Genomic DNA, 24,473 nt, shown 5'->3' with positions numbered 1-24,473 from the left:
ATACGAATCAGTGAAAATTTCATAGAAATTCACCATTAAAACATTCAAATATTGACCATCGGTCGAATCGAGGAACCGGTTGTCTCGAGGGCACTTTACCTTATTGATGGGTATTTAATATATTTTTAATCTTCAATAGTTCTTAAACTATTGATTATTTTATAATTTTGATTTAGCCAAACATCCTTTTGAATAGTTAAAAAATAGTTTGACATAAGTCAAAGTTCCCAATTTACCTTTGTAAATGTGTTAAATTTAGCCTTAAAAATGTACAATTTTGCTCTTATGATTTGGAACGCATCATAAACCTTTTTCATTAATATTAGCTAAATTGTAAAGATGATTAGTATTTTATGGATGAATCCCTGGAATTAAAAGTCCCAGAAGTACTCTGATACAAATTTTATTCCAGGATTCATTCTAGAAGTCCTTGAAATTTCAAGTCAAATATCGATAAATTTAGAGGTTTTTAAGAGCAAATTGCACAAAGTGTTTTTGATATATTATATTAAGGAAACCAGGGATATGACGTTTCCTATGTTTCCCATATGTTTCTAGCGTGTCGAAAAAACTTTGGAGTTTATTCGGTGTTTTCTGACATTGTGGAACGAATTAGCAAAAAATACAAATACAAAATAAACGTTAATTTAATATGGAATGGGCAACCGAAAACCCCAAATTGGCAACCTACGTAGTTTCGGAGATATCGCGTGAAATGTGTACGAAAACAGGGAAAAATTTACACTAAAACCGGTCACATTTTTTAGAGCTAATGTCATCCCCCTGAAGGAAACTATGGGTCGTTAAAGGACGAGACTCTATTGTCCTATTAGTTAAGGATATAGAAAATATATTGAGACTAGTCCTGTTCCTTTGGTCCTTATAGTAAGGGAAATAACATGCCCCATCCTTGGGCATTGCAATCACTCAGCAATATTCTATTCTAATAGTTCAGTCTTTGAACGGATCCTATCAACATTCTGAGAAGGAAGATGAAGGTTTTCTGCCTTGTTAGTCTAAAGGACTTGTTTGATGATAGTTACCTTACAGGACGTATCAGGATTCGCTGTAAATATTGATGATAAAGTCCCTACACCATTAATATGTGCTTGATGTGGGCTTTAATGAACATTGAACAATTTCTTAAAATATTTGAATGTTGTGTATCCATGTTCATCCTTCAACAGTGGGCAATCAGTGCCGTTACTATATCACAGCATCCCTTCTCGGTGTGTGTTTGGGATCAGTGACAGTGAATATTTGTATCGACTGAAGTACCACTTTCATGTCGAAACTCGTTTTCGTACCAGCCTCTATTGTTTTTAGGCGGTTCACTTTTTTGCCAATATGCACCATTGACATTACTATTCATTCATTCACTGGACGAATTCAAAGCCGATATGGCATGAGAAATCTTTTTCTGCTGCTGCTCAGCTTTGAATCCAAGACCTCACAATCATAGAGCCACTGTTCTATCCACTGGCCCACTTGAGGCTCGCCACTCTGTCAAACCACTTGACCAATCTCCGGAGGAGGCCAGACTCAATCTGTGGAAGGAAGTCTTTCCACCAGATTTTGTCGAAGTAAGGGAAGGCCTTCCTTCTGGTAGTGACCAAGACTGGAAGACATAGAAGTCTCTCAATCGTTTGGGAAGTGGCGTAGTGCGCTCGAGAGACAACAGACGGCGATGGGGATTTTTCGAATGTGACATCCTTTGTGATTCTAAGGTGATCTAAATCACCCTCCACTTCTGTGTTTGTCCGTTGTCCGCTTGCCATTGACGTGGCCCATTTTTGAGCAAGACAAACTTAGGCCTCGACACGATTATTAATACCTTATTCCTTGTAAGATGTTCTGCTTCTTGAATCTGAAGAATCCCCAAAGCGGTTTGTATGACCATGAGCTCTTACGACAGAGGAACCGTGTCTGAATCGCGAAACATTGCAGATGACACTGTGTTGTACCCTATACACAAAGCCATATGTGTTGCCCTCCCGAAGTATATGCTTAAGTGTAAAACTTAGCTTCCAAGCCAATATCTTTGGAATCTGAGTCCCAAATAGGCAATTGGGATGATGTAGGATACCCTGATATGAACGAAACACCTTCCTCACGAGTTAGAGAGAATTTTCAGTAATTCACAAATGTCTAATCAATGATTTCTGCGTATGATTTCCACCATCCAAGCAGCCTGTTGAGGAGCCAGTTGTGGGGAAGGAGAAGAAACGTAGAAAATTGGATGAAATTGTGTTGGGGCTGTCAGCAGCACAAGAACAGAAAATGTATCCAGATCCATCTCCACCGATGTCCATGAAGAAGCCTCAAGTGGCTCCAAGTGTCTCCGTTACACCGGCCAGTGGGCCATCGCAGACGGCAGCATCGAGTGCCAATCAGAAACCATTTACCATCACTGTAACAAGTGTTCCAGGTAAAAAACGAAGTAATGCAACTGAATACCGCTGGCTGGTGTATTTTTTCAACTACATGTAATTCCCTTCTTAGCATCATCAAATAAGAGTTCATCTATGAAAAATCCACCAGTATCGGCTACCACAGGACTACAGGCATTGCAGAATATGGCTGGACTTGGTGGTGTATCGACCAAAGATATGAATGCATTCTTGGCTGAGGCCGCAAAGGCTGAACAGCAGGCAATGCTGAAGCAGCATCAGAAGTTGCTGCAACAGCTACCAGCATCGTCGCAACAGAGGAAGGCGTATGAGGCGATGTTTGCTGAAATGAAACATTTGAGGTATTGTGAGAGTTTTTGGGTTGATTTGCAAAACTCCACTTTTTAAATGATTTTAGTTCTTACCTTTCTAGCTCAAAATTGGGTTCATATCCTACGCACGATGCTAAGGTTAATAAATGGTTGGCTGAGCAGAGTGCAGCACTGACGGAAGAAGCTCTGGGCATGGATTACAGATCGAGATCGAGATCGAGGCAACCAGCAACACCAACAATGCAGGACAATATCTTCAGTCGGAAGGCTCTGACGGGAGAAGAAAGTGTCCCAGTGATAAATAAGATTACAGGAAAGAGACTTACGGGAAATAAGGCTCCGCAACTCAAGAGATTGACTCAATGGTAAGGTTACCACGACGCACACTAAGGCAGAATACCCAAATTCTTGGCAAAAACCCCAAAAAAAATTTTTCGCCCATACATACCAATGACCTTGAAACATTCCTTCAGTCATTTTTCAAGGTCAAATGTATTACGCTTAAAATATTCATTTTTTTAAATCAATTTTATCAGGTATGATTTTTTAATAACACTAATTTATTGATTGATGAATATAAACCTATTTAAGCCACTTTAATGCCATGACACGTTTTTGACATATACTTCAATTCCAAATTAAAAATACTTTATGTCTACCAACTTCTAATATTGGGCATTGACTGTTTTCCTGAAGTCAGACATTATGGTAATGAAATTTTCACGAAACTTCATTACCATTAATTACATTAATTTTTTTTAAATTTATAACAAGGGTTATCATTTGTAAATGAAATGAAATGGGACATCTTAGGAGAAAACCATCATCCATTACAACAATAATGTATTGAATTACAAGTATATAAAGACCTATATGCATGCAATCATGAACAAAAAATGCTACTTTCTGGAAAACTTAATTTTAAAATTAAATATTTTAAAGTCATACTAGACATCTTTAGAAAAAAATACGCAGGCCAATCACGAAACGGTACAAAATATATTTAGAACATGTACAGTTTAAGTATAGAACGAGTAACCCTGTGCTACAAATAGCTCAAGTATAAAATGGTTAAATAAAACGCTACAAATAAGCACAGTTCAATCATAAAACGATTAAGATTGCATTTGAAACGCGCACAGCTCAAACATTAAACGGTTAAGATTGTATTTAAAAACACGCACAGCTGAATCATAGAACGGTTAAGATCACGTTAAAAAATACGCACAGCTAAATCATAAAACGGTTAAGATTACGCTCAAAATTACGCACAGCTCAATCATAAAACGATTAGAAATTCGTATAAAAATCCGCACAGCTCCATCATAAAACGGTTAAGAATGCGCTTAAAAACACGCACAGCTCAATCATAAAACTGTTAAGAATACGCTATTTTATGCGCAATCCTAAGCGTTTTAAGATTGAGCTGTGCGTGATTTCAAGCGAATTTACCGTTTTATGATTGAGCTGAGAAAGTTTTTAAGCGTAATCTTGACCGTTTTATGATGGAACTGTGCGTGATTTTAAGCGCATTTGCTGTTTTATGACTGAGCTGTGTGCAAGGACAATTTGTCGAGGAAATCCTAAATTACATTTTCCTAGAACAAATCATATCTTTTTCTCTTCATTTTCCTTGTGATTTTACAGATTTTACTTATATATCCTTAAATATCCTTAAAATTATGAAAAGGATTGGAAGTAAGAATATGTCCTCTTTACGGAAATGTTGTCCTTGAAAAAACAGCTAGGGTCACTGAAGATTATATAACTGTAAAATGTACCATTATCCAAATTTTCTGCACGAAAAAGTTCAGAAGTAATAATCCCTTACATAATAGGTATTTCAGAAAAATAAATTTATAAAATATGCAGAAAAAATGTTGATTTTTAAGAATTAATAGAAAGGACAATGAGCAAAAGTGGTCCATAGTGCGACCACCAATGAGACCTATATCATTGAATAGGCCTTGGTATAGGTAACAACTTTTGTTTCGGGACCAAAGTTCTAAACCGTGGGGGAAAAGTTCTAGAGCAAAAAAAACTATTTTCATAGAAGAAAAATAATCTCTTATATGAAATGTTCGCATTTAAACTGTCTTTTTTTAATAAAAAGAATAAATTGTAACATGAAATGCATTAAATGACCGCATATTCTTAAAATAGACATAAAAGCATATGTCTTTAGAATGCATAACATGCGTAGGAGGACATTGAAATATAAGGGTTGAAAGTCAAAACTTGAAACCTTTTATCTCAGAGATTTATCAACCGAATTTAATTAATGAATTACTCAAGCGAAATGTTTCGAAAAATCCTACAAAATGGCGGTATAAATAAGTTCACAAATCGATCGCAAGGGGCGGTTCAGGTTATCAACAAAAAATTACCATAAAAACTTACCACAACAAAAAATGTGGTAAGTTTCGAAACTATTCAACCGATTTTAATGATCTTATGTATATATGTCTGTTACTATTAACATGTTATAGGGAGACATATGGCCTCATTGTATTCATCGATTTCAGTAGAATCATTAAATATTTTGACTTATTTTTCTAACAGTGATTTATTTATTTATTTTCTTTTGAAATCGTAATCTGATTTTATATAACTGAATAGCCTTCCATAAACCTTGTTCGCGTGCCGAGTTTCGGCTTGCTATCTTTTATCAGAGAGGAGTTGTAGTGGAAAAAGTCCTCATTTTGTATGGGGACTGCTGGAAGGAGTGGTGGGGGGAAACGTATATATACTTGGTTAAAGAGCCATCCATTGTACTTGATCCTATGCCAAGTTTCAGATTTCTACTTCTTTTCATAGAGAAGTTATAGTGGAAAAAGTCATTATTTTGTATGCCGGCTACAAGAAGGAGTAAAGAGGGGAGGATTCTATATATACATGGTTAAGAAATTTTTCATAAACCTTGATTCCGTACCAAGTTTCAGCTTTCTACGTCTTCTCAGAGGAAAATTAAAATTAAAAATGTCCACATTTTGTATGGGGGCTACTGGAAAGAGGCGTGGGGGGAGGGGGTAGTATCCATGGATAAATAGCTTAAGTCATACACTGACCCTATACCGAATTCCATCAAGATCGCTTTAGTCGTTCTTGAGTAATTCGTTGTCAAAACAGCGATATTTCGGAAGGATAAAGGCTTTTTTACAAGGATTCCCAGCGTTTATTGTCCTGGGTTCCGGAATTTTTTTTTAATCTTACACCAGTATCTGCAAAATGCGCCTACTCTCGTTTGTGGCGATTCCGGGACCAGCACCCATATAGTTTTGACCATTCTCCTTTATCAGAATGCAAAAATATCATAATATAGTTTTTGCCAAGAATTTGGGTATTCTGCCGCAACTGTGCGGCTTTGTGATAGATTTGGAACAATTTTGATTAAAACAATGTTTTAGGTTGACTGAGAATCCAGCGTATGAGATTGATCCAAAATGGTTGGAGATGACGCAGAATCCTCAATCACCTTCGCCGAAACCATCACCTTCAGAGGCCAGTACTTCATCGTCGTCATCGTCAAAGGCACCGCATCGTTCATCGGGCGGTGCAGCATCATCAAGTGCTACCAGTTCACTGGTACAATCCAGTACAGCTGGCAGTACATTTGGGGTACAGTCACTGCCGTCCACTTCTAAGAAGGGACGTTCGCATGACTCCTCGGCTGCCCTTACAAATGCCGCTGCAGCAGCAGCTGCTATGCAATTTCCCGGTCTAGCTGGTCTCAATCCCAATTTACTGTCAAGTCTACCGGGATTGGGATCATTTGACCCGAAGAATCCTCTACTGATGCCATTCACGGGTATGCCCGGTCTGGCTGGTATGAGTGGTCTTGGCAATCTCAATAATATGAATTTATTTGCTAATTTGGCCGGATTGGGTTTGGGCAATTTAGCCGGATTGGATCCACAGAGCCTAGCTACGATGATGGCGGCAGCTGGTGGTGGTTTGGATGCTGCAACAGCTGCAGCAGCAGCAGCTGCGGCGGCTGGATCAAGAGGTATGGGCGGAAAGGGAAGTTCAAGTAGTAGTAGTGGTGCTGGAGGTAGTAGTGGTAGTAGTAGTTCAAAGACGAGAAAGAGTGATGGAGGGATGTCAGGATCGCAGCAACAGGTATCATCACAGAGTCAACAGGCAACACCGTCAACATCAAAGGCGACATCGTCGAGCAGTTCGGGTGGTAGTGCCAATGCTGCCTTTCCATTCCTCTTTCCCAATCCGAGTTTACTGTATCCTCTGGGTTTGCCGTATCCACTGACACCGGGTATGTCACCGTATGATCAATTGGCACAGTATAGTTTGCTGAATGGAGCTGGTTTGGGTTCTGTGAGCTCAGGAGCTTCGTCGTCAACAACAACATCGTCACCGAGGCAGTCTAGTACGAAGTCATCGAGTAGTGGTAGGGGAAATAGTAGTTCACAGTCGAGTGCATCGCCGAGTAGTAGCAGTAAGACACGAGGTTCATCAATGTCATCATCCAGGGTTGATACGAGTCAACTGCAGAATCTTCTGTCACCACATGATCCGCATTTGTTGGAATCACTGAGTAGGGTGGCAGGATTGGATATAACACAGTCATCGAGGAGTTTGGCTGGTAGTTCGAAGATGGATGCAAAGATGGCGAGGGATACAACACTGGCAGCTACGAAGGATGCCATGGAGAAGTTGGAGAAGGAGAGGAGAAAATTGATGGATAATTTGTCAAGGACAGGATTTGGATCGGATCTAGCGGCCATGCAGGCATTTGCTCAAGGGAAACTGCCGTCAACGTCGTTAACTCCGTCTTCGGGGTCGAGTAAAGGTAGTTCGAAGGATTCGTTGCCGATCCCGTTGCCACCGGACTTCAGTCAAGCGTTGTTTGCTGAGATGGCAGCAGCTGCTGGGGTTAGTGTTGGATCGTCAGCGTCGGCGTCGTCGTCGTCGTCGTCGGGGAAGAGAGGCAGGGAGCAGGAGTTGAAGGAGAGTTTTGAACATATGAGTAAGTCACAGATGGAGATGTTGGCGAGGAATTTGGGCATGAGTTCGTGTATTTCGCTCATTCCGACGTCAACGAGTAGTACGTCGTCGTCGTCGTCGGCGGCGTTGGCGGCAGCAGCAGCGTCAGCGTCGGCGGCGTCTGTAGCGGGTCCGAGTCATGAGGATAAGGGCGGAGTACCGTCTAAGAGAGCGAGGACCAGTGATCATCACAGTACAGCAGCAGCGATGGGAGGCAGTAGTGGGCATAAGGTTGATGAAGCTTTGCCACTTGTGATGGAGGAGAAGATGCATACGAGATCAACTCGTAGCAGTTCAGACAGTGCGACTATTGAAAAGGTGACAGTTTCTCCGGTATCTGGAGTTAGTTTGTCATCTCTTCCATCGCAGACTACCATCACAATTGCCCCATCGCCAGCTGCTCATGTCTCCCCGGTGGCTCATCACAGTACAGCTCCGGCGAGTAGTGTGACGTCGCCAACGGCAACGGTGACGGCTGTCCCTGAGAATCTCACAAAGGCAGCAGCTGTTGCAGCAGCGCCAGTTGAGACAACTCCCATAGCGGCACCATCTCCAAGTGCAACGCATGAGATGGACTTGGAAGATCTCATTGCGCCGTCAAAGGTGAGTAAGGGCGGAGGTATGCTAATGGAGGAGAAGAGCCCGAAAGTTGTAGTCCAGGACAGCGTAACCGTTGGCGGAGCCGGAGGCGACAAGAAAGAAGCACCAACGGAATCAGAGGAACAGCCTCAGCCTCAGCCTCAAGAGCAGACTGAGGGCGAGAAGAAGCCGCCTGGTAAGAGGACCAGGGGCAAGAGACCGAGGTCCGGTGAAGACCACGATGCACTTGCAGCACTGCAACAGCCGGAACGCAAGCGTGAGCTTCGTTCCAGTGCAGGTCGTGCAGCTGCCGCAGCTGCGGCAAGAATTGCCGCTGAGGCCAAAGCGGCGGCAGCAGCAGCAGCTGCTGAGGAATCACTGAATTTGTCAACAAGTGACGAGAGCAAGACTTGACTAAAGACCAAATCTCTTCGGAGACATCATTGAGTCGCACCAGTGACGGCTGAGCGGAGAAGTCGCAGGAGGAAGAGAAGGAATACGAGGTGAAAATGACATGGTGAATGCTAAAATGCACCTCAAGCATTGTCAGAGCTATAGATGGCAAATTTCATGAAATTTCACATTTTTCCGCCTATTGTAGATGGAGACTACGGTGAAATTTCATGAAATTTGCCATCTATGCGAGAGCTCTTTTGATATTGTGTAATAAAAGAAAAGAAAAATTATTTATTTTACCTAATTTCACCTATCAAATAAGTTAAAACAACAATGGAAGTGATTGTATGGACTTACTGTATTAACAAGAATTAAGCAGTGTTCAAAGTGTTTTGTCCCTTCTAATAATCTCGGAAAAGAAAGAAAAGAATTTAAAAAAAAAGAAATCAAGCAGAAAAATGGACGTCTGTGGAAAAATAAGTGATGATAAAGTGACTGCAAAATAGAAAATATTAAAGAAAAACAAATGTTTTTAAAAGAAAAAATGAATGGAGACGGAAAGAGAAGAAATCATACAATGAACCAATATTTGAAGATATTCACTAGGCATAGTGCGCTATTGTAATAATTCTCCCCTAAATATAATAAATAAAAAAAATATTTGAATAATAATTAATTAAAAAGAAATACAGAAAATAACTTAAAAAATCGTAGTGGAAAAAAAAGTTGAATCAAATTTTAATGTAACATTGATGAGATGAAAAATAAAAAGAAAAATTATAAGTATTTATACAATCTGCAAGAAAAAAATCTATTCGGATACGCAAAATGCATTTTCAATTCTCTATCTCACTATCTTGTAATTTTTTTTGTTTTTATTTTGACACACTTTGAAAAAGTTTATTAATTTAAATCTCTCTTTTTTAATTTTTAATATAAACCTGTTTTATAATTTATATCAGCAGGAGGTTTGAAATTATATAAATGTCCTTTTTTTCGAGAAAAAAATTATTGTGAGACAAAAAGAAAAAATTAAAAAAAAAATATTTTAAACGTAGTTATATAACATTATGTGACTTAGAAAATGAATAGACAAAAAAAAAGAAGAATTCGTCTCTCAAGAGATCAGAAAAAAATTTTATTCGTATTTAATCTTAAATGAATTTTGATGAATAATAATACTTTACACAACTATTAAAATACGATAATAAAAAAAAAGAATATTGTAGACAAAAGTATAATAAAATGAATAAAAAATAGAATTTGTGTATCATTTTTGGGGATTTGGGATGATTTTGCAGCTTCGTAAAAGTTGATTTTTTCCAAGTTACTAAATGAATTTCATCCATGGACATATAATCTAAAAGCTAGTGCTACATCTCACATTTCCTGACAAACTTGGAAGCCTAGGCCTTTTTTCCTGGGTCCAAAAAGCAAAAATAAAAAAAAATGGGCCTAAAATCGTAATTCTGATGTGTCATATTTAATGCATTTTTGCGCACTGCAAGTGTCTTTTCTAAAAAGCAACTATTTCAAGTTATATAGAGTTTATTAGGGTTAATATTTACCGTGAAGATCTTTTGCTTGAAGGGAGTCGTTTTTGTGGCTGGAGGAAAATTCATAAAAATTACCATCCTTGCAGCTCAGGAAAATTGAATTTTGCAGCTTCGTAAAAACATCTGTCAAAATTGCTGACCACCGAATTTGAGAATTCCTCACTGTTTTGGGTCACACTGTGCACGCCGCTCGGGATATTTGACACATCAGATATTCCACTGAATAAATTCACAAGAAAATTGGGATAATAAACAATTTTCACTAAAATCTCGAAGGAAAACACGCACTTCCCCATCAAAATTAGACTTCATCAGATGTTTTTATTTCACTTCTGTCAAATTAAACATTAAGCCTGAATCTGCTTATGGTAGGTGTGATTCTTACAATGCCCATACGGTGCGTTTTGAGAATTTTTTATCCAATTTAGGGTACTGTGATATAATTTGGAATTAGTGTTACAAGTTGGAGAATTCGCCCGTACAAGTTGGACATGGCTTTTTTCTTGATAAATACAGTACTAAATTTGTTTTTAAGCACAAGGAACCAAATTATAAAACTAAAGCATTAAAAATATACAAATAAAACGAAGTACTAAATTTATCAAGAAAAAAGCCCTGTCCTACTTGTACCACTTTATGACCAGTGCACAATAACTTTTGTTTGTAAACATGTTTTCAAAATTTCTCATGAGAATGAGCGAGATAACTAGATCTCGGTTTCATTCACTCTCACTGAAATGTCAAAAACATGTTTACAAAACAAAACTTATTGTGCGTTGGGCATTACCCTACTTTGTTTCAAGCGGAATTTTTCACATTTTACTTTAAATTAATCACTGGTAATTCTAAGAATCACTGATGTTCAGAAAATGTTCTGTAATACAGATTCGAGACATTAGAGAAAAAACAAGGATTACAATAAGTGTGATTACTACTTTCTGATTTGTGCAGTGATCAAACCAGACTGCTTATGGTAGATGTGATTCTTTAATTGCCACTTTGATGTATATTGAGTATTTCTCATTCAATTTTCCTTGTTTTAAAGTGGAACTTCCCACATTTCACTTGAAATTGGTGGCTGGTCATTTTTGAAATCAGTTACGTCTGAAATATGTTCTGTAAGACCCATTGAAGGTGTTAGAGAAAATCCGAGGATTAGAATAAGTGTGATTATGAGAGAGTCACATCTAACCAAGCACTTAAATTGACTGTCAGAATGCAGTGCAAAAATGGCTTTCCAAGTGTCAAAAAACATGTGTTAGAAAAACAGCTTAAAATTGATATTTAATGCGTCTCTCCTTCAAATGGTGAAAACAAGTAGATGAAAGTTCCATCTAAGTAGTGATGCCCAAATTTTTGCGTCCGGTGTAATGTTTCCGAGGAAAGTAAGGCCTACAGAGGTGGGAAAAAGTGATACGAAGCTGAGTTAACCAGGGCACCTTCGTAAAAAATGTCGCTACATTTTCATTTTCCTGTAGGGGAAAATCCAAGGACTTCCAGGAATTTTGTGAGGCAGAATTATGAAACCAATAAGTAAGAGATTTTTTTTAATATAGTGATACAGTAGTAGACTCTCACTCAATCGGCTCTTTTTCAATCGAGCGAAAAATTTTGTTGACAATTTTCACGTTTAATTATGAAGCTAATTCGCTCAAATTCGCTGTAGTTCTTCCTATTTTATCGTGATTCTTTACAATTGAGCGCTTTTTGTGGAATTTACAAAGGCTTTGATGCCCAAATCTATCGATAAACCGGATGACATTTTGCCCCATATTCCCGATTGAGAGAGAGTCTACTGTACAATTGATTCAGTGTGTGTGGCATTCAGTAAAAAATCTTAAATCTTGAACCACTTTTTTAATACGAACCTTCAAAACCTTCCACTATAGGGAGTTCCGGCTTAAGTGAAAACGGATTGAAAGAATTTTATATAAATTGTCTACTATTGGGAGCTCATTTATAAAATAATTTTTGAAATGTCCCTAAATGTATGCAAATTTTTTTTTACGCGGTAACTTTAAAATTTATTTCTTGGACCATTGGCGCTTATTATTATTAATCGTATTGAGATATTTGTACCATGTATTCATATTTATGTTGTTCTATTCCGTATTGGAAGAATCCACTAAGTCCATTGTAGACCGCTCAGGAGCGCTTTCTCCGCAGTATGGTTGTTTTTTCCACGCTCCCGGAATTGTTGGCGAAGGCGGTGCATTATTATTACGTTATTGTTACTTGTGAAATTTATCTAAGACGACATTCAGAGATCTCACCGCCCAAGACCCAACGGCCCCGGCCGGAACAAATGTTATACAATATTAGACAAATTATTACACTATGCAACAAATTGACAACTTTTTTTGGCACACGGATCTCACATGGTATGTTTGGTAGAGTCGAGTCCCCTGATCAAGAATCTGTTCTTGGTTTTCTCCTATACGTAACAATTTTTCTTTAATTAATTTTTTTTGTTTTTGCTGTTTTGTCTCATATTATCAATTATTCCTCCGGTTCTAGTGTACAGAACTTAATAAATGGGCATCCGTTGGAAAGGTAAGTAGTTGTGCTTCAATTTGAAAATTATGTGATATTTTTTCAAAAAATCCTTGGGGGCGGAAAAACGAAATCAAACTAAAATTTCTCAAAAATGGCCTAAGAAAGCAACTTTTGAAAAATCATTATAAACTAAACTAAACTAAATATTAAAGTACTCTCTTCAGCATATCGCTCCTTGGAAATTACAAGGGGCCAACTCACTTTTTGGCGATTTTGAGATTCTAATGCACTTTTAGACAGACAATTTAATAAATTTTCAGATGATATAAGTCATTAAATTTTGTTATTAGAAAAGTTTTTCAAAATTTTACTCTTTATGATTGTTTGCGCGGTTTTGTTTGAAGTCAAGGGACACAAAATAGATTTATCGTTCAAATTTTTGTGAAACAAGGAACTAACTCAAGCAAGTTGATCCCATGTCATTCTAATTTCAGCAAAATTTGCACATCATTTAAAATGACAAGGAGCTAACTCATTAAAAAACATATTTTGAAAAGTAAAAATATAAAAGTTTTGATGTTTATATTAGTGCTCATACAAATAAAAAAGAAATAAATCGTTTTTGTTCAGTCATTAAATTGAGAGACTTATCTACACAAAGTTGAATCTTTCATGCTGTCTCCTGAAAAATGGCCGAAAATTAGTTGGCCCCTTGTATTTTCCAAGGAGCGATATCAGAGACACTGTAGAATGAATCCACTTATCTTGGTCAATTATGTCCAACGCACAATAACTTTTGTTTGTAAATATGTTTTCAAAATTTCCCATGAGAATGAGCGAGATGACTAGATCTAGATCTCACTCACTCTCATTGAAATGTTAAAAACATGTTTATTAAACAAAAGTTATTGTGCGTTGGGCATTACAAGGTACGAATGAATAAAAAATATAATAAAAATCGCGGAATCAGACAAAATCGGATTTTGTCAGACAAGTATCGTAGAAATATGTTAGGGGAAACTGCGGCACTACCAAACACGGGGTAGCACCAAACACTGCAATTTTTTAATCAGATATCCTACTTCTGAGGACAAGACTTATAGAAATTTATAGACGCTATAGGGATGCTTGTTCACTGAAGAAATGATAGGGATAGCCCAAGTAGTTTAGAAATAAAAATTAGTGTTTGGTGGTACCCCAGTTTCCCCTATAGCTCCGATTTTGTTTCGGCCGGGGCCTTACCTATTGCGCCACTGAGATCCCACCGTTGGCGCCGAAAATGTTTTGCATACATCACGGCGTTTCCGTAACTTATTCCAAGGACCTCTCCTGTGAGTATGCAATTTTTCTGTGTCACTGGAGTGAATTCGCGGGCTTTTTTTTTTGGTTCCGAGAAATTCTTTGAAGTCGGAACTCCCTGTACTTTTACTCCGCGCGAAATTCGTTCTACGGATTTATTCAAAAGAAATCTCCTGCAGGTATGTAAATTTTCTCTATGGCAAGTGAAAACCAATTTTGTTTTTAATAAAAGAGAAGAACAGTTATCTTAAAATTGGAAATTGTATTGTATTTTTTTTTAATTTTTAAATTAATAACTTACCTTTAAACAAAAAATTGCGCTAATCCAATTAACACGACCCAGAAGAATTTCAAAGTGGACGAAAAAAGTTCAATATTGCTGTCATGTTGCATTTTCTTGAGCAGTTCTTTATTCATAAATTGCTAAAATGCACATCATTTTATTTTCTTTTTAATTACATTATACCCCGCATCGAAAAATTCAACAATAGATAGAGAATTGAGTCCAACATTATCACTTTTGTCAACGGAAAACAAAGCCGGAAACTTTTTTCTTCTTTTTCATAACTTTAAAACTTTTTTCTCTAAAATTTCGCTAATCAAACACAAAAATGGACATTTTTTTCCTATTTTTCTTGACATTTGCATCGAGAATAATTATGAGATATAAGAGAATTTTCTTTTTTGATAAAGAGGGAGGAAAGTCGTGGGCAAAAAGTCAAAAAGGATTTAGCTGTAGCTCCCAATACAAAGTTGTGCTCTCTCTTCTGTCCCTTTTTTTCAGTCCTTTCGTCGCATTTTCGTTTGTTTTTGTTGTTCTTAGTAATCCAACGACCACTCATTCTCAGCTATAAATCCATCGACAACTTCCTTCATGGAGAAATTAGGAATCAATTGATCCTGCGTGAGTTTGACCCTTGTGACCGGGTCAAAATGTCCCACTCGCTGCAAATGCTCCTCAATGTCCTTCCGTTCGTACGTGATGCCCGATGGCGTAATCACTGGATCCTGCAGTATCTCAAAACTTATCTTGCCACAGAGGTAGTCAGGAACTTCTCTTTTCCTCCGTCTATCATCGACTTTGGCAAAGAGATTATTCAACTCTGTCACATGATTCTCACATTCCCTCTCAATCTCTGCACTCTTCTCCTTCACAAAATCCTCATTGGCATTGTCATCCAGCTTCAACTTGGCTATCCTGTTCTCCATGTCCTGCTGTATCAGACGATTCAGGTACGACTGCAGCTCAATTTCCTGGCAAATGCGCTTCTCCTCCTGAATATTCCATCTCTTCTTCCTGGCCAGGCGCAATTGTGACGCAATGTCATCACCAAAATTCCTCCGTTGATCCCTGGCCAGATCATTTGCTCGCTGCAGATGTTTGATAGCCTCATCGTACAGCTCCATCTCCATCAGACTCTGCCCCAGGAAGAAGTGTGCCTTCACCTGATTCTGTTCAATTTCCAGGGCTCTCCTGCAGTCGCTGCACGACTGATCCCATCGCTTCAGTTTCAGGTGGCACAAGGCTCTGTTTGTGAAGTAAATGGCCACAGTGGGATTCTTTATCTGTTGGGAAGAATCAAGTAAAAAGGGAATTTTCTTAAGGGCTCTACTCATTGGGAGCAATTTTCTTCAAAAATGCAATTTTTGACGAAAATTGCTCCCAATGTGTAGAGGCCTTTAAGCGAAATACTAAGAACGGTGTTCAGCAATGAAAATGAATTATCCTGTGATGTTTTTTTTTTGATAAATGAAGTATAGGGGAAAGGCTCATAATTTTGTCCAGTTTTTTATTTTGGACACTTTGAGGATAAAATTGGACACTAAAAATAAATTGATTAAAATTATTGATTTTTATTCCAATATTTGATGAATAATGAATTCTATCTAAATATTTGTTCTTTTTGGAAGATTTTAACAATAAATATGTTAAATTTTGAATATGATTTGAGTTAAAATTGCTTTGTTGAAAATTCAGTGTGAGCAATTGCTTACGAGAAATATGACAGAACATCGTGTTTACTTCAGTCTCAATTAGCTATGGCCTAGTCCCCGGCGAGTGGCTTTCAAAGTTGAAGCCTATTTCTTACTTTCACATAAAAATGCGTATGGGAATTTTTCTGCACACGTGATCGTTATGCTAAATATTTAAAAAGAGAGAAGTTTTTCCGTATTATAAGATACCTTTCCGTATGGAGGGATGAATATACTAAATTTTTGTTTAAATAAATTTTTTCCTTGGAGCACTGTGAGCTGAGTCCGAGATCAATTTAGGAATTGGCTTCAAATAGCTCCATATAAAAAGGCCAACTTGCCAGGCGCTTGGCTATGGCGAAGGACTAACAATGTTTCTTCGCTTTTTTTGAGTGATATTATTGAATATTCATTAAATATTGTGTTGATTCACGTTAATGGTGATTTGTACCTTTGACCTGAAGTGAGATTTGGCTTGTGAATTAAATTTTTCGTGTGAAAAATGGGAAATGTTTTAAGACATTCACCAGTGAGGTGATGATTCTTATTTTGGACAGGTGTTTTTCTCACGAAATTTCGTGAAGTTTTAGCTTTTGTGATGAATAAGATGTATAAATGCCTGGAGAAACAAAGGAGCATCATCTTTACGAAAGAGATGTAGCGAGAAATGCCCTGAAAGGCTCCCGGAAAGCCCAGGGAATGAGCGAATCCGCACGTACTTGGAGTATCGAGGTTAACTCACTTTAATGAATGATATGGAAAGTGTCCGGGTTTCTTTTGACATTCTATGGTTCCCTTACATGAACAGGAAGAGGACTTGGTAGGATTGGTTCATCAAATGAAGAACAATGGGAATCCTCTTGAGGCGGATTAGCTGTCCAAATTTACAGCCAAGTTGTCCAAAATAAGAGTAAAATTCACCTCTACATATCAATTCATTTTTAAACGTATTAAAACTAATTTTAATAAAAATAAGACGATAAATAGCTTGCTAAGTTTCTAAACAACCCTTCGGAAAAGAGAGTAACAAAAAAAATCAATTAGTATTGAAAATATCGCATTTCAAACTTGGAACATCGATGCTTATAAGCAGACTGTCCCAAATTATGAGCCTTTACCCTAATAGCATGGAATTCTCTAATTATATTTATTTAATTTTCTTTAAAACTTATTCTAATTCTACAAGAAAAAACGTATTATATTTTCGAGACGTTCAACAAATTCGAAAAAATCCATCCGGATTACGAAGCGGACATCTGTCATATTGTCTCCTAATCATCCGAATAACAAAGCGGGCACTGTATTATACAGTAGACTCTCGCTCAATCGGCTCTTTCTCAATTGGGCGAAAAATTTTGTTAACAATTTTCACGTTTAAGTATGAAGCTAATTTGCTCAAATTCGCTGTACTTCGTATTTTATCGTGATCCCTTATAATTGAGCGGTTTTTGTGGAATTTACAAAGGCTGTGACAACAAGGCTGTTTACAACAAAAACATTGGGATGGAATTTTGAGCTAGAAGACTCATATTCTTTTGAGCTGTCCCAAAATTCAAGATAAGTTTGAGAAAAATCCTTTTGTACAACACTATTTTGGTTAATAAGGAATGCAAAAGTACATATTACAAGAAGGGACACGACCTGCTAATACGCATAAAATAGAGAAGAAAATATTTTGTCGCATTTCAGAGATTTTGTTTTGCAATCGCAGCGCCGCCAGATGTTTGTCAAGTGAGTTATTTGTGTCCCTATCTCTCTCTCACAGTTGAATTGCGCGCGATTTAGGAAGCTTGTCATTTGAAATGATATTTTCTTTAAATTTCTTCATATTTCCGCAAGATTCAAGTAAAATGGTGTTTAGTGAACAACTATGCGTCTTCCAACAAAGATATAAAGAAGACAATTTATTATAATGAGAGTTTTTCTTTCTATTATGTCTTTTTGGCCCAAAAATATTCATCATGGCACCGTGAGAAAGCGGGTCTATCTTCAATTTCCATTAGAACTATCAACACAAAATTTCCGATACTACATGGCTTTTAATAAGCACAAGTCTGGTCTAATAATTTGATTTCTCAAATGAAACCGAAGAAAATTCATTTAAAGTTAGTAATAATAAGGTAGTCACGAGGAAAAAGAAATGCTGAATGTATTCTTTGCATAATATTGCCCAAAATAATCGAGTTTGGACGTTTATAAGAGGGTGGCGGGAAGTGGTTACAAAACTGGCGATAAGTGGTAAAAAGTGGCGACGAAGTGGTTATTTTTGCATTGTTAATAAAAATCAGTTTTTTAAGTAGTTCAGCATTAAATTGGAGTACTACTTTTTTGATGAAACTTTGTGTCAAATTTGAGATATCTTATAATAAGGGGTCAAAAGTTATAATCAAATTAATTTCACATTTTTCTAAAAGTGGCGATAAGTGGTTACTCCATCCTATAGTTTTTCAGTGAGAGAAATTGAGTTTTTAGCTTGAAGATAATGTCCCAAAAGAAATGTTCTTAGCCCAAACCGGATTTTTGGCTTGACTTGAAAAATCGGAAGAGGTCCATTTTTATCCGATTTTGATGATTTTACGTATATATAGTTCGGATTTGGATTAGCTGGTGATTTTTTTCAATCAAAGAAAAAGCAATCAAAAGTAGATTCAATTTTATTTTGAAAACTCCCTTTGAAAATTACGTGCAAGCTTTCTACTTAAAATTTACGATAATTTTATGCCCACGTCGATTTTTTATGATCCTAAGTTGTATGCGTTATTTGTAAAGAGAAAATTTCCACAACAAATCAGAGGTGAGCAAGAACCGTTTGATGAAACAGAATAAACGTCAAAAAAAGTTTGTCCAGGTGTAGCGTTTTGTCCCATAGACGCACAATTTTTATTTGACGTTTGTTCGGTTTCAAACGGTTCTTGCTCACCTTTGCTCTCTAAAACCTTTAAAATATTTTAAAATTGATTTGTCTTTGTATTTTAAACAAATTCTTGATGAACCTTTTGAATGTCGTAAGCTGAAAACTAGCTTAAAACACCAAGATGACTTTTCTTTAACCCTCTAACGGGTAAGACCGCCTCCAAGCGGTCTTCACAAAAATAACATTTATAGCGACAATGAAGATTTTAGTTATTTAAAAGTGTTAGTGTCCTCGGTAATAGTCTTATAAACATCTCTTGAAAGTTTGAACTCATTTTGACTCTTCGTTTTGTTGCTATTCCCAGTTTTGTGTGACAGATCAGAGAAAAAGCAACAGAAAATATTTGTGCAAAAAAACTCATTTCCAATTTCCATAAAAATACCGATTTAAAGTTATTTGACTAAAAGAAATTTATTTTTTACTGAAAGATATGTCATTCTACTTTGTGTATTTTATTTTAAAAAAATGAAAAAATTAAAAATGTGAATTTTAGAAGCAAAAAGAGCTCAAAAAAATTTTATACTTTCTCACCTAGCGCCTAAACTAAAAGAGATAATGAAGAATGGATGGTTTTTTCGACTTTATTGGATAATAATTATCCTAGAAAACATTGTTTTAGGACTTTTTTTTAGCATATTAAAGAAAACACCGTTAAAGGGTTAAAGAATCATGCTGTCCAATAAGCCCCGGTCTCCTCTACATGATTTCATTTTATATCTGCGCCACCTGCGTCACTATTTTAGGCACGTGACGACGTGACAGTTTGAGAAATCGTTTTTATCGTTCCTCTTCTTTTGCTTTCTACTGTAAATTTTTGAATCACTTCTAAAAATTGTTAGGATTGCTCTTGGAGCTCTAAATAGGTATTCTTTTTCTATTCATTCATTTACCAGACTTTTTTAGGACTTCTTTCGGTAACAAAGAACCAAAAAGGCAGCAAAAAAATCCTTCTGCAGAGCAATGTTTTGTAGAAATATTCATAATTCCACAGTAATTTGCAATCCAATTTGTCTTTGAGCATTTTGAGTTAATTGAATTATCTCTTCGAATGGCAAGAAGAAGAAAAAAGGAGTTTAAAAATAACACAAACAATGCGACTAAAATAGCTTTTTTATGAGAGAAAAACAATTCGCGTTTCTTGATCTTGATTTTTGGTTAATTTTCCACGTTTTCTGCAGCTGGGAAATTTTGCTAACTCCTTGGGGTTTTGGGGTGAAAACCTTGGAGAAAGTTTCTGAGAGAAAATCGTGCAAATATTAATAAATCCAATTGATTTGGCGTGAAGGGAAATTTTTTGAGCGATGGCGCCCCGAAATTTCGTGTCATTGAACAATTGGACCTCCTCTTTTCACTTTTTCTGCTCAGACTTTTGGTCAGGAAACAAAATCAGGCCATTCTTATGTTTATTGGGGTTGAAATGATGATAAATGTGGATTAATAGAGATAAGATGATGGGTACTAACGATCGCTTTTGTGTAGCATTGTATCGCTTCTTCGAATTTCCTTGCACTGAAGAGTCTGTTTCCTTGTTCCTTCAGCTCTGTATCCGTGAGATTTGCCGTGGTGTACATGTGTTTACTCATTTTATCACCTTATCCACTCCTTACACTTTACTCATCCACTTCAATTGTTCACTTTTTGTTTGTAATCACGGAGGAATTATCAAAATTGAACTCTATTTTGCTCTGTCGTGAAAATATTTTGCTCCGCGAGAAATTGCGCTGACAATCTGACAGTTGCCGCGCTGAAAAAAAGTGACAATTTTTCGCCGGGCGCGGCGAAATTTCCCGCCATTTTGGCAGTGTTGCCAACTCTAGATTTTCCCTAGATTTAGGAGATTCGAGTGGGCATAAGACCTAAAATTTTGATCTAGCTAGGAGTTAGGAGAATTTTGGGTAGAATATTTTTTTTTAGAAATAATCAAAATTATCTATAAAATTTATCAAAAAATTGCGAAAAACACAATCTAACGTGAAAAATGTCAACAACAGCATAATCAAACGAAACTCGCTTGAATTAAAAGCTAAAAGTATCTATACATTGGAACTGATTTCATCAAGAAATACTTCAAAAAGGTTCTAAGTTTTAACTCTTTCCGGACCACAATATATCTAGCGAACGAATTTCAGTAAAACTCACTTCATTGTAAGTCTTATTAGTGGTCAAATATGATACTTTTGTAGAGAAAGAATTTTCTCCGCCTCTGGGAAATTGGAAAACTCATGGGTACTTTCGTCCCCAAAAGAACGAAAAAGAGACAAACTTCAATTTTCCAAAAGCCAATATTATCGATTTTGTAAACTATTTTTGCGTGTCAAATGACTCCTTTACAAGGTTGATTACCAAAACAAGAAAAGTTATTGACTAGTATCTTGTGGGATGTCCAGGAAGTGCTAAAAAGGACACCCAGCTCCTGCTTGCCAACAGATTCCTCAAAATATTTCACACAATAACACTTTAAAACACATTTCTTTTAACACGATGTTATTATAGACACATTAAGCTTTCTCAAGAGCCAAAAAACACTTCCTGGACAATCAGAATTCACCAAAATCAGGAAGAAGAGGAAAAACTTCCCTGAAAGCAATCTCCCTCGCTGCCAAATGTCAAAATTATCGGCCATATGGGCAAAAATGTCGCTCCCGCTTGGAATTTTCTTACAAGGTTGGTGTCAAAAAGCAAATGGCGGGCATGGCGGGATAACCTTACATTTGACCTCTTGATTTTTGTGGACGAGAGTACACATAAAGTTTGAACAAGTTCTTTGAAAATTTAGGAAAAAAATATTTTTCGAATTTATGCAATCTGTAATTGTTAGTTATCATACTTATTGGCCCCGAGAGGTTTTTTCTTATTCTAGAAATATCAAAAGTCACAATATCTGCAAGGAAGCAGGAAATCGAAAATTCACCATTTTTGACCAAAAATATCTTAGTTCAGGAGTTAATTGGGATCCTGCAAAAAGTATCCGAGATTTGGACATCCTTATAGTTTGTAATTATCCACAAGAATCGGATTTTTATCGATTCTAGATAGTCTAAAAAATTGTTGTTTCCATGGGTACCCAGAGTCCCAAAGGAGACGAAAGAGTTAAAGAATAATTCCTATTTTTGAAGAAGTTTTAGGAGAAAAATGCTTCCACACTGTGTTTCTTTTCTTCAAACATTTTTGACAGATTGTTAACATATTCCCAATTAGTCTCTTGCTCTTGTGATTGTTTTTCACGAAAATTTGTTGTTTCTCTTTTTTTAGAAAATCTTTTTTAGAAATTTCTAATAATGTGTAGACAGCTTTGCGAATACCAAATGTTAAAACGCAGAAAAATATTACTAATAGTTAGCAACAGGATAAGGGAAGTGTACCACGGATCGGAATGTTAAGAGACGTGCTCCATAGTTAGTTAAATATATGAGTTCCAAAACACTATTTGGTATTTTTTACATGCCAATTTGATATATTAGTGATCCATTTAATCATTTTCGTGTATTGACACTTTTGATAATCACGGAAATTAATAATATATTAGGTATATAATTGTAAGGATTCAATGTGTTCTGCGGATCGGAAGGGGGTGAGCCACGGATCGGCAGATGTTTTTGATGAGGATTCTTTTGCTTTCTTGGCATCTAAATCACTCTACAAGGCATCATTGAAGCTTCTTTGTCATCCTTACACTGTGCACTGTGTATTCACATGATGCAACTACTAAAATTGTTAAATTTAATGAATCTTTCACTGGTAAATTGTTCTATCACAACAAAAACATCTAATAATGGCTGTGAAGATGACATCTGAGCGCGCTGAGCACAATTTTCCACGAAAAAATGTGCCGATTCGAGGAACAGATGAAAGAAAACGTACTTGTTCGCAAAAAATGATTTATTTTCAATATTACTTGCCGAAATAATTGAAAAAGTGTATTGATAGTGAAATTATAGTCCCTGAATATTCATTTTTTAATTAAAACAGATTTGTAAATCATTTTATTCAAATCTAATTCCTCATATTCATGTACACAGTAAAAAAATATTACAACTAAAATAGTGGGTAATTTTTTGCATCACTATTTTAGTGGTAATTTTGAAAAACGTGTAATTTTTGAAACGTGTAATTTCCCGCGTGTAATCTCTTGCGTGAAATATGCAGAATGTAATCTAGAATTCTGTGTAAAGTGGTGAGTGTAAAATACAAAAACTTGTAATTTCAAACGTGTAATTTTATTTATCTCAAATCTTCACAAAATATAAATTGTTATTTTCCCGCTCTTTTTCTTGCTCCATAATTTTTTCTATTTCCAAAAGATGATGTCCAGACTACTAGGGATGACTTTTTTGTTGATGATTATGAGCGAATCTGTAAAAAAGAGACAATTTTTTATGAGAGATTGAAATAGAAAATTTGCTGTTCCGGGAGCGATATTAACACGATCATGAACATATGTATACTCACAAAAAAATAAGAAAAAGGCTGAAACCTTAAGGGTGCTGCTATCTTCCTTCACTGCTCCACCAGCTATTCCTCCTTCACGTCCTTACAAATTGCTGAATTCCGTCTTCCTGTCATTCCGTCAGCCTCTTGACTTTTATCCCGTCTTGTTGTCCATCCCCGTAATGTTTTCCTCTGTGAATAGAAAATAAACCAAATTGTATAAAAATGGGAATGACGTGAACCCTTGATAATCAGAGATTCTCTGTAGGGAAATTCTGTTCCCGGAATGGCAGAAGTGCGACTGGAGAAATTCCATAATGAAAAAATTAGCTTAAGATAAATCAGTTGAACATGCGGGGATCACTGAGGGATGAATTTTGAACTCACTAAAACCACAGGAGCGCACTACAGGACAGAACACCGAGAGAAATCGTCTGTTCCGGGAACAATACATGGAATTTTGACAAGTTTCGAACACGTTCAAAACCTGTTGAAATAAATGAAGTTTTTTCACCGTATTTTTAGGGGGATGATCACTGTAGGATTGATGATCACCCTGGGGGGCTACTTGGGGGGCCACCAGTGGCCAAAAACTGCCCTTTTAGACAGAAAACTTGTGAGTAAAATGACGCCCCGCAACCAAGCATTTCACACTGGATTTTTTCATTATTTTTCGCAATAACACTTGAAAACCCGCACTGAGGAGATGCATTTTACTTTTTACTTAAGAGATTTGGTCGTTTTTAAACAAAATTAGGGCGTAAAACTCGAAAAACAAAGGGAAATACTCACCGAAGTGGATGCTTCCTGCAGCTGTCAAACTGTAGTGGCGAAATTACACGTTTTCGATTACACGCACTAAATTTTACACGCAATGGAATATTTACCACTTTTTTAGTGACACAATTCCACTTGAATAATGGTAAAATTACATTTTTGGATTACACGCTGAAAATTTTTACACAAATTATTTTTTACTCAAAATTTACCATTTTTATAGTGGTAAAAATTAAAATTTACAATTTTTTAAGTGGTAATTTGGAAATTACACGTTATTTTTTTTACACGATTTTTTACTGTGTAGACAAATTCTCGCGTGAAATATTAA

General features: G+C 36.6%; 2 protein-coding genes across 14 annotated transcripts in view; one reads left to right on the top strand and one right to left on the bottom strand.

The window, feature by feature from the left end:
* Positions 1–9,221, top strand: part of LOC129806461 (chromodomain-helicase-DNA-binding protein 7) — a 74,449-nt gene extending 65,228 nt beyond the window's left edge. For 5 of the 13 annotated variants that reach the window (XM_055855064.1, XM_055855072.1, XM_055855071.1 and 2 more), the window contains 4 exons: positions 2,188–2,440; positions 2,503–2,752; positions 2,809–3,087; positions 6,130–9,221. In XM_055855064.1, coding sequence (XP_055711039.1) covers positions 2,188–2,440; positions 2,503–2,752; positions 2,809–3,087; positions 6,130–8,716 — 3,369 coding nt within the window. In that variant the 3' untranslated portion in view covers positions 8,717–9,221. The remainder of the gene's footprint in view (positions 1–2,187; positions 2,441–2,502; positions 2,753–2,808; positions 3,088–6,129) is intronic. The other 8 variants (XM_055855074.1, XM_055855073.1, XM_055855070.1 and 5 more) reach the window with 7 other exon arrangements.
* Positions 9,222–14,431: 5,210 nt separating this feature from the next.
* Positions 14,432–20,693, bottom strand: LOC129806501 (E3 ubiquitin-protein ligase CHIP). Its single transcript, XM_055855144.1, has 2 exons — positions 20,401–20,693; positions 14,432–15,615 (listed from the first exon to the last, which is right to left on the bottom strand). Exons 1-2 carry the CDS (start codon positions 20,518–20,520, stop codon positions 14,869–14,871), a joined length of 867 nt encoding a protein of 288 aa, XP_055711119.1. The 5' UTR covers positions 20,521–20,693; the 3' UTR covers positions 14,432–14,868.
* Between the last annotated feature and the right edge of the window lie 3,780 nt (positions 20,694–24,473).

This window comes from Phlebotomus papatasi, chromosome 3 (assembly GCF_024763615.1).
Source record: "Phlebotomus papatasi isolate M1 chromosome 3, Ppap_2.1, whole genome shotgun sequence".
NCBI lineage: Eukaryota > Metazoa > Arthropoda > Insecta > Diptera > Psychodidae > Phlebotomus > Phlebotomus papatasi.
The sequence above is the reverse complement of the archived record's forward strand: the minus strand, read 5'-3'. Positions and strand labels throughout refer to the sequence as shown.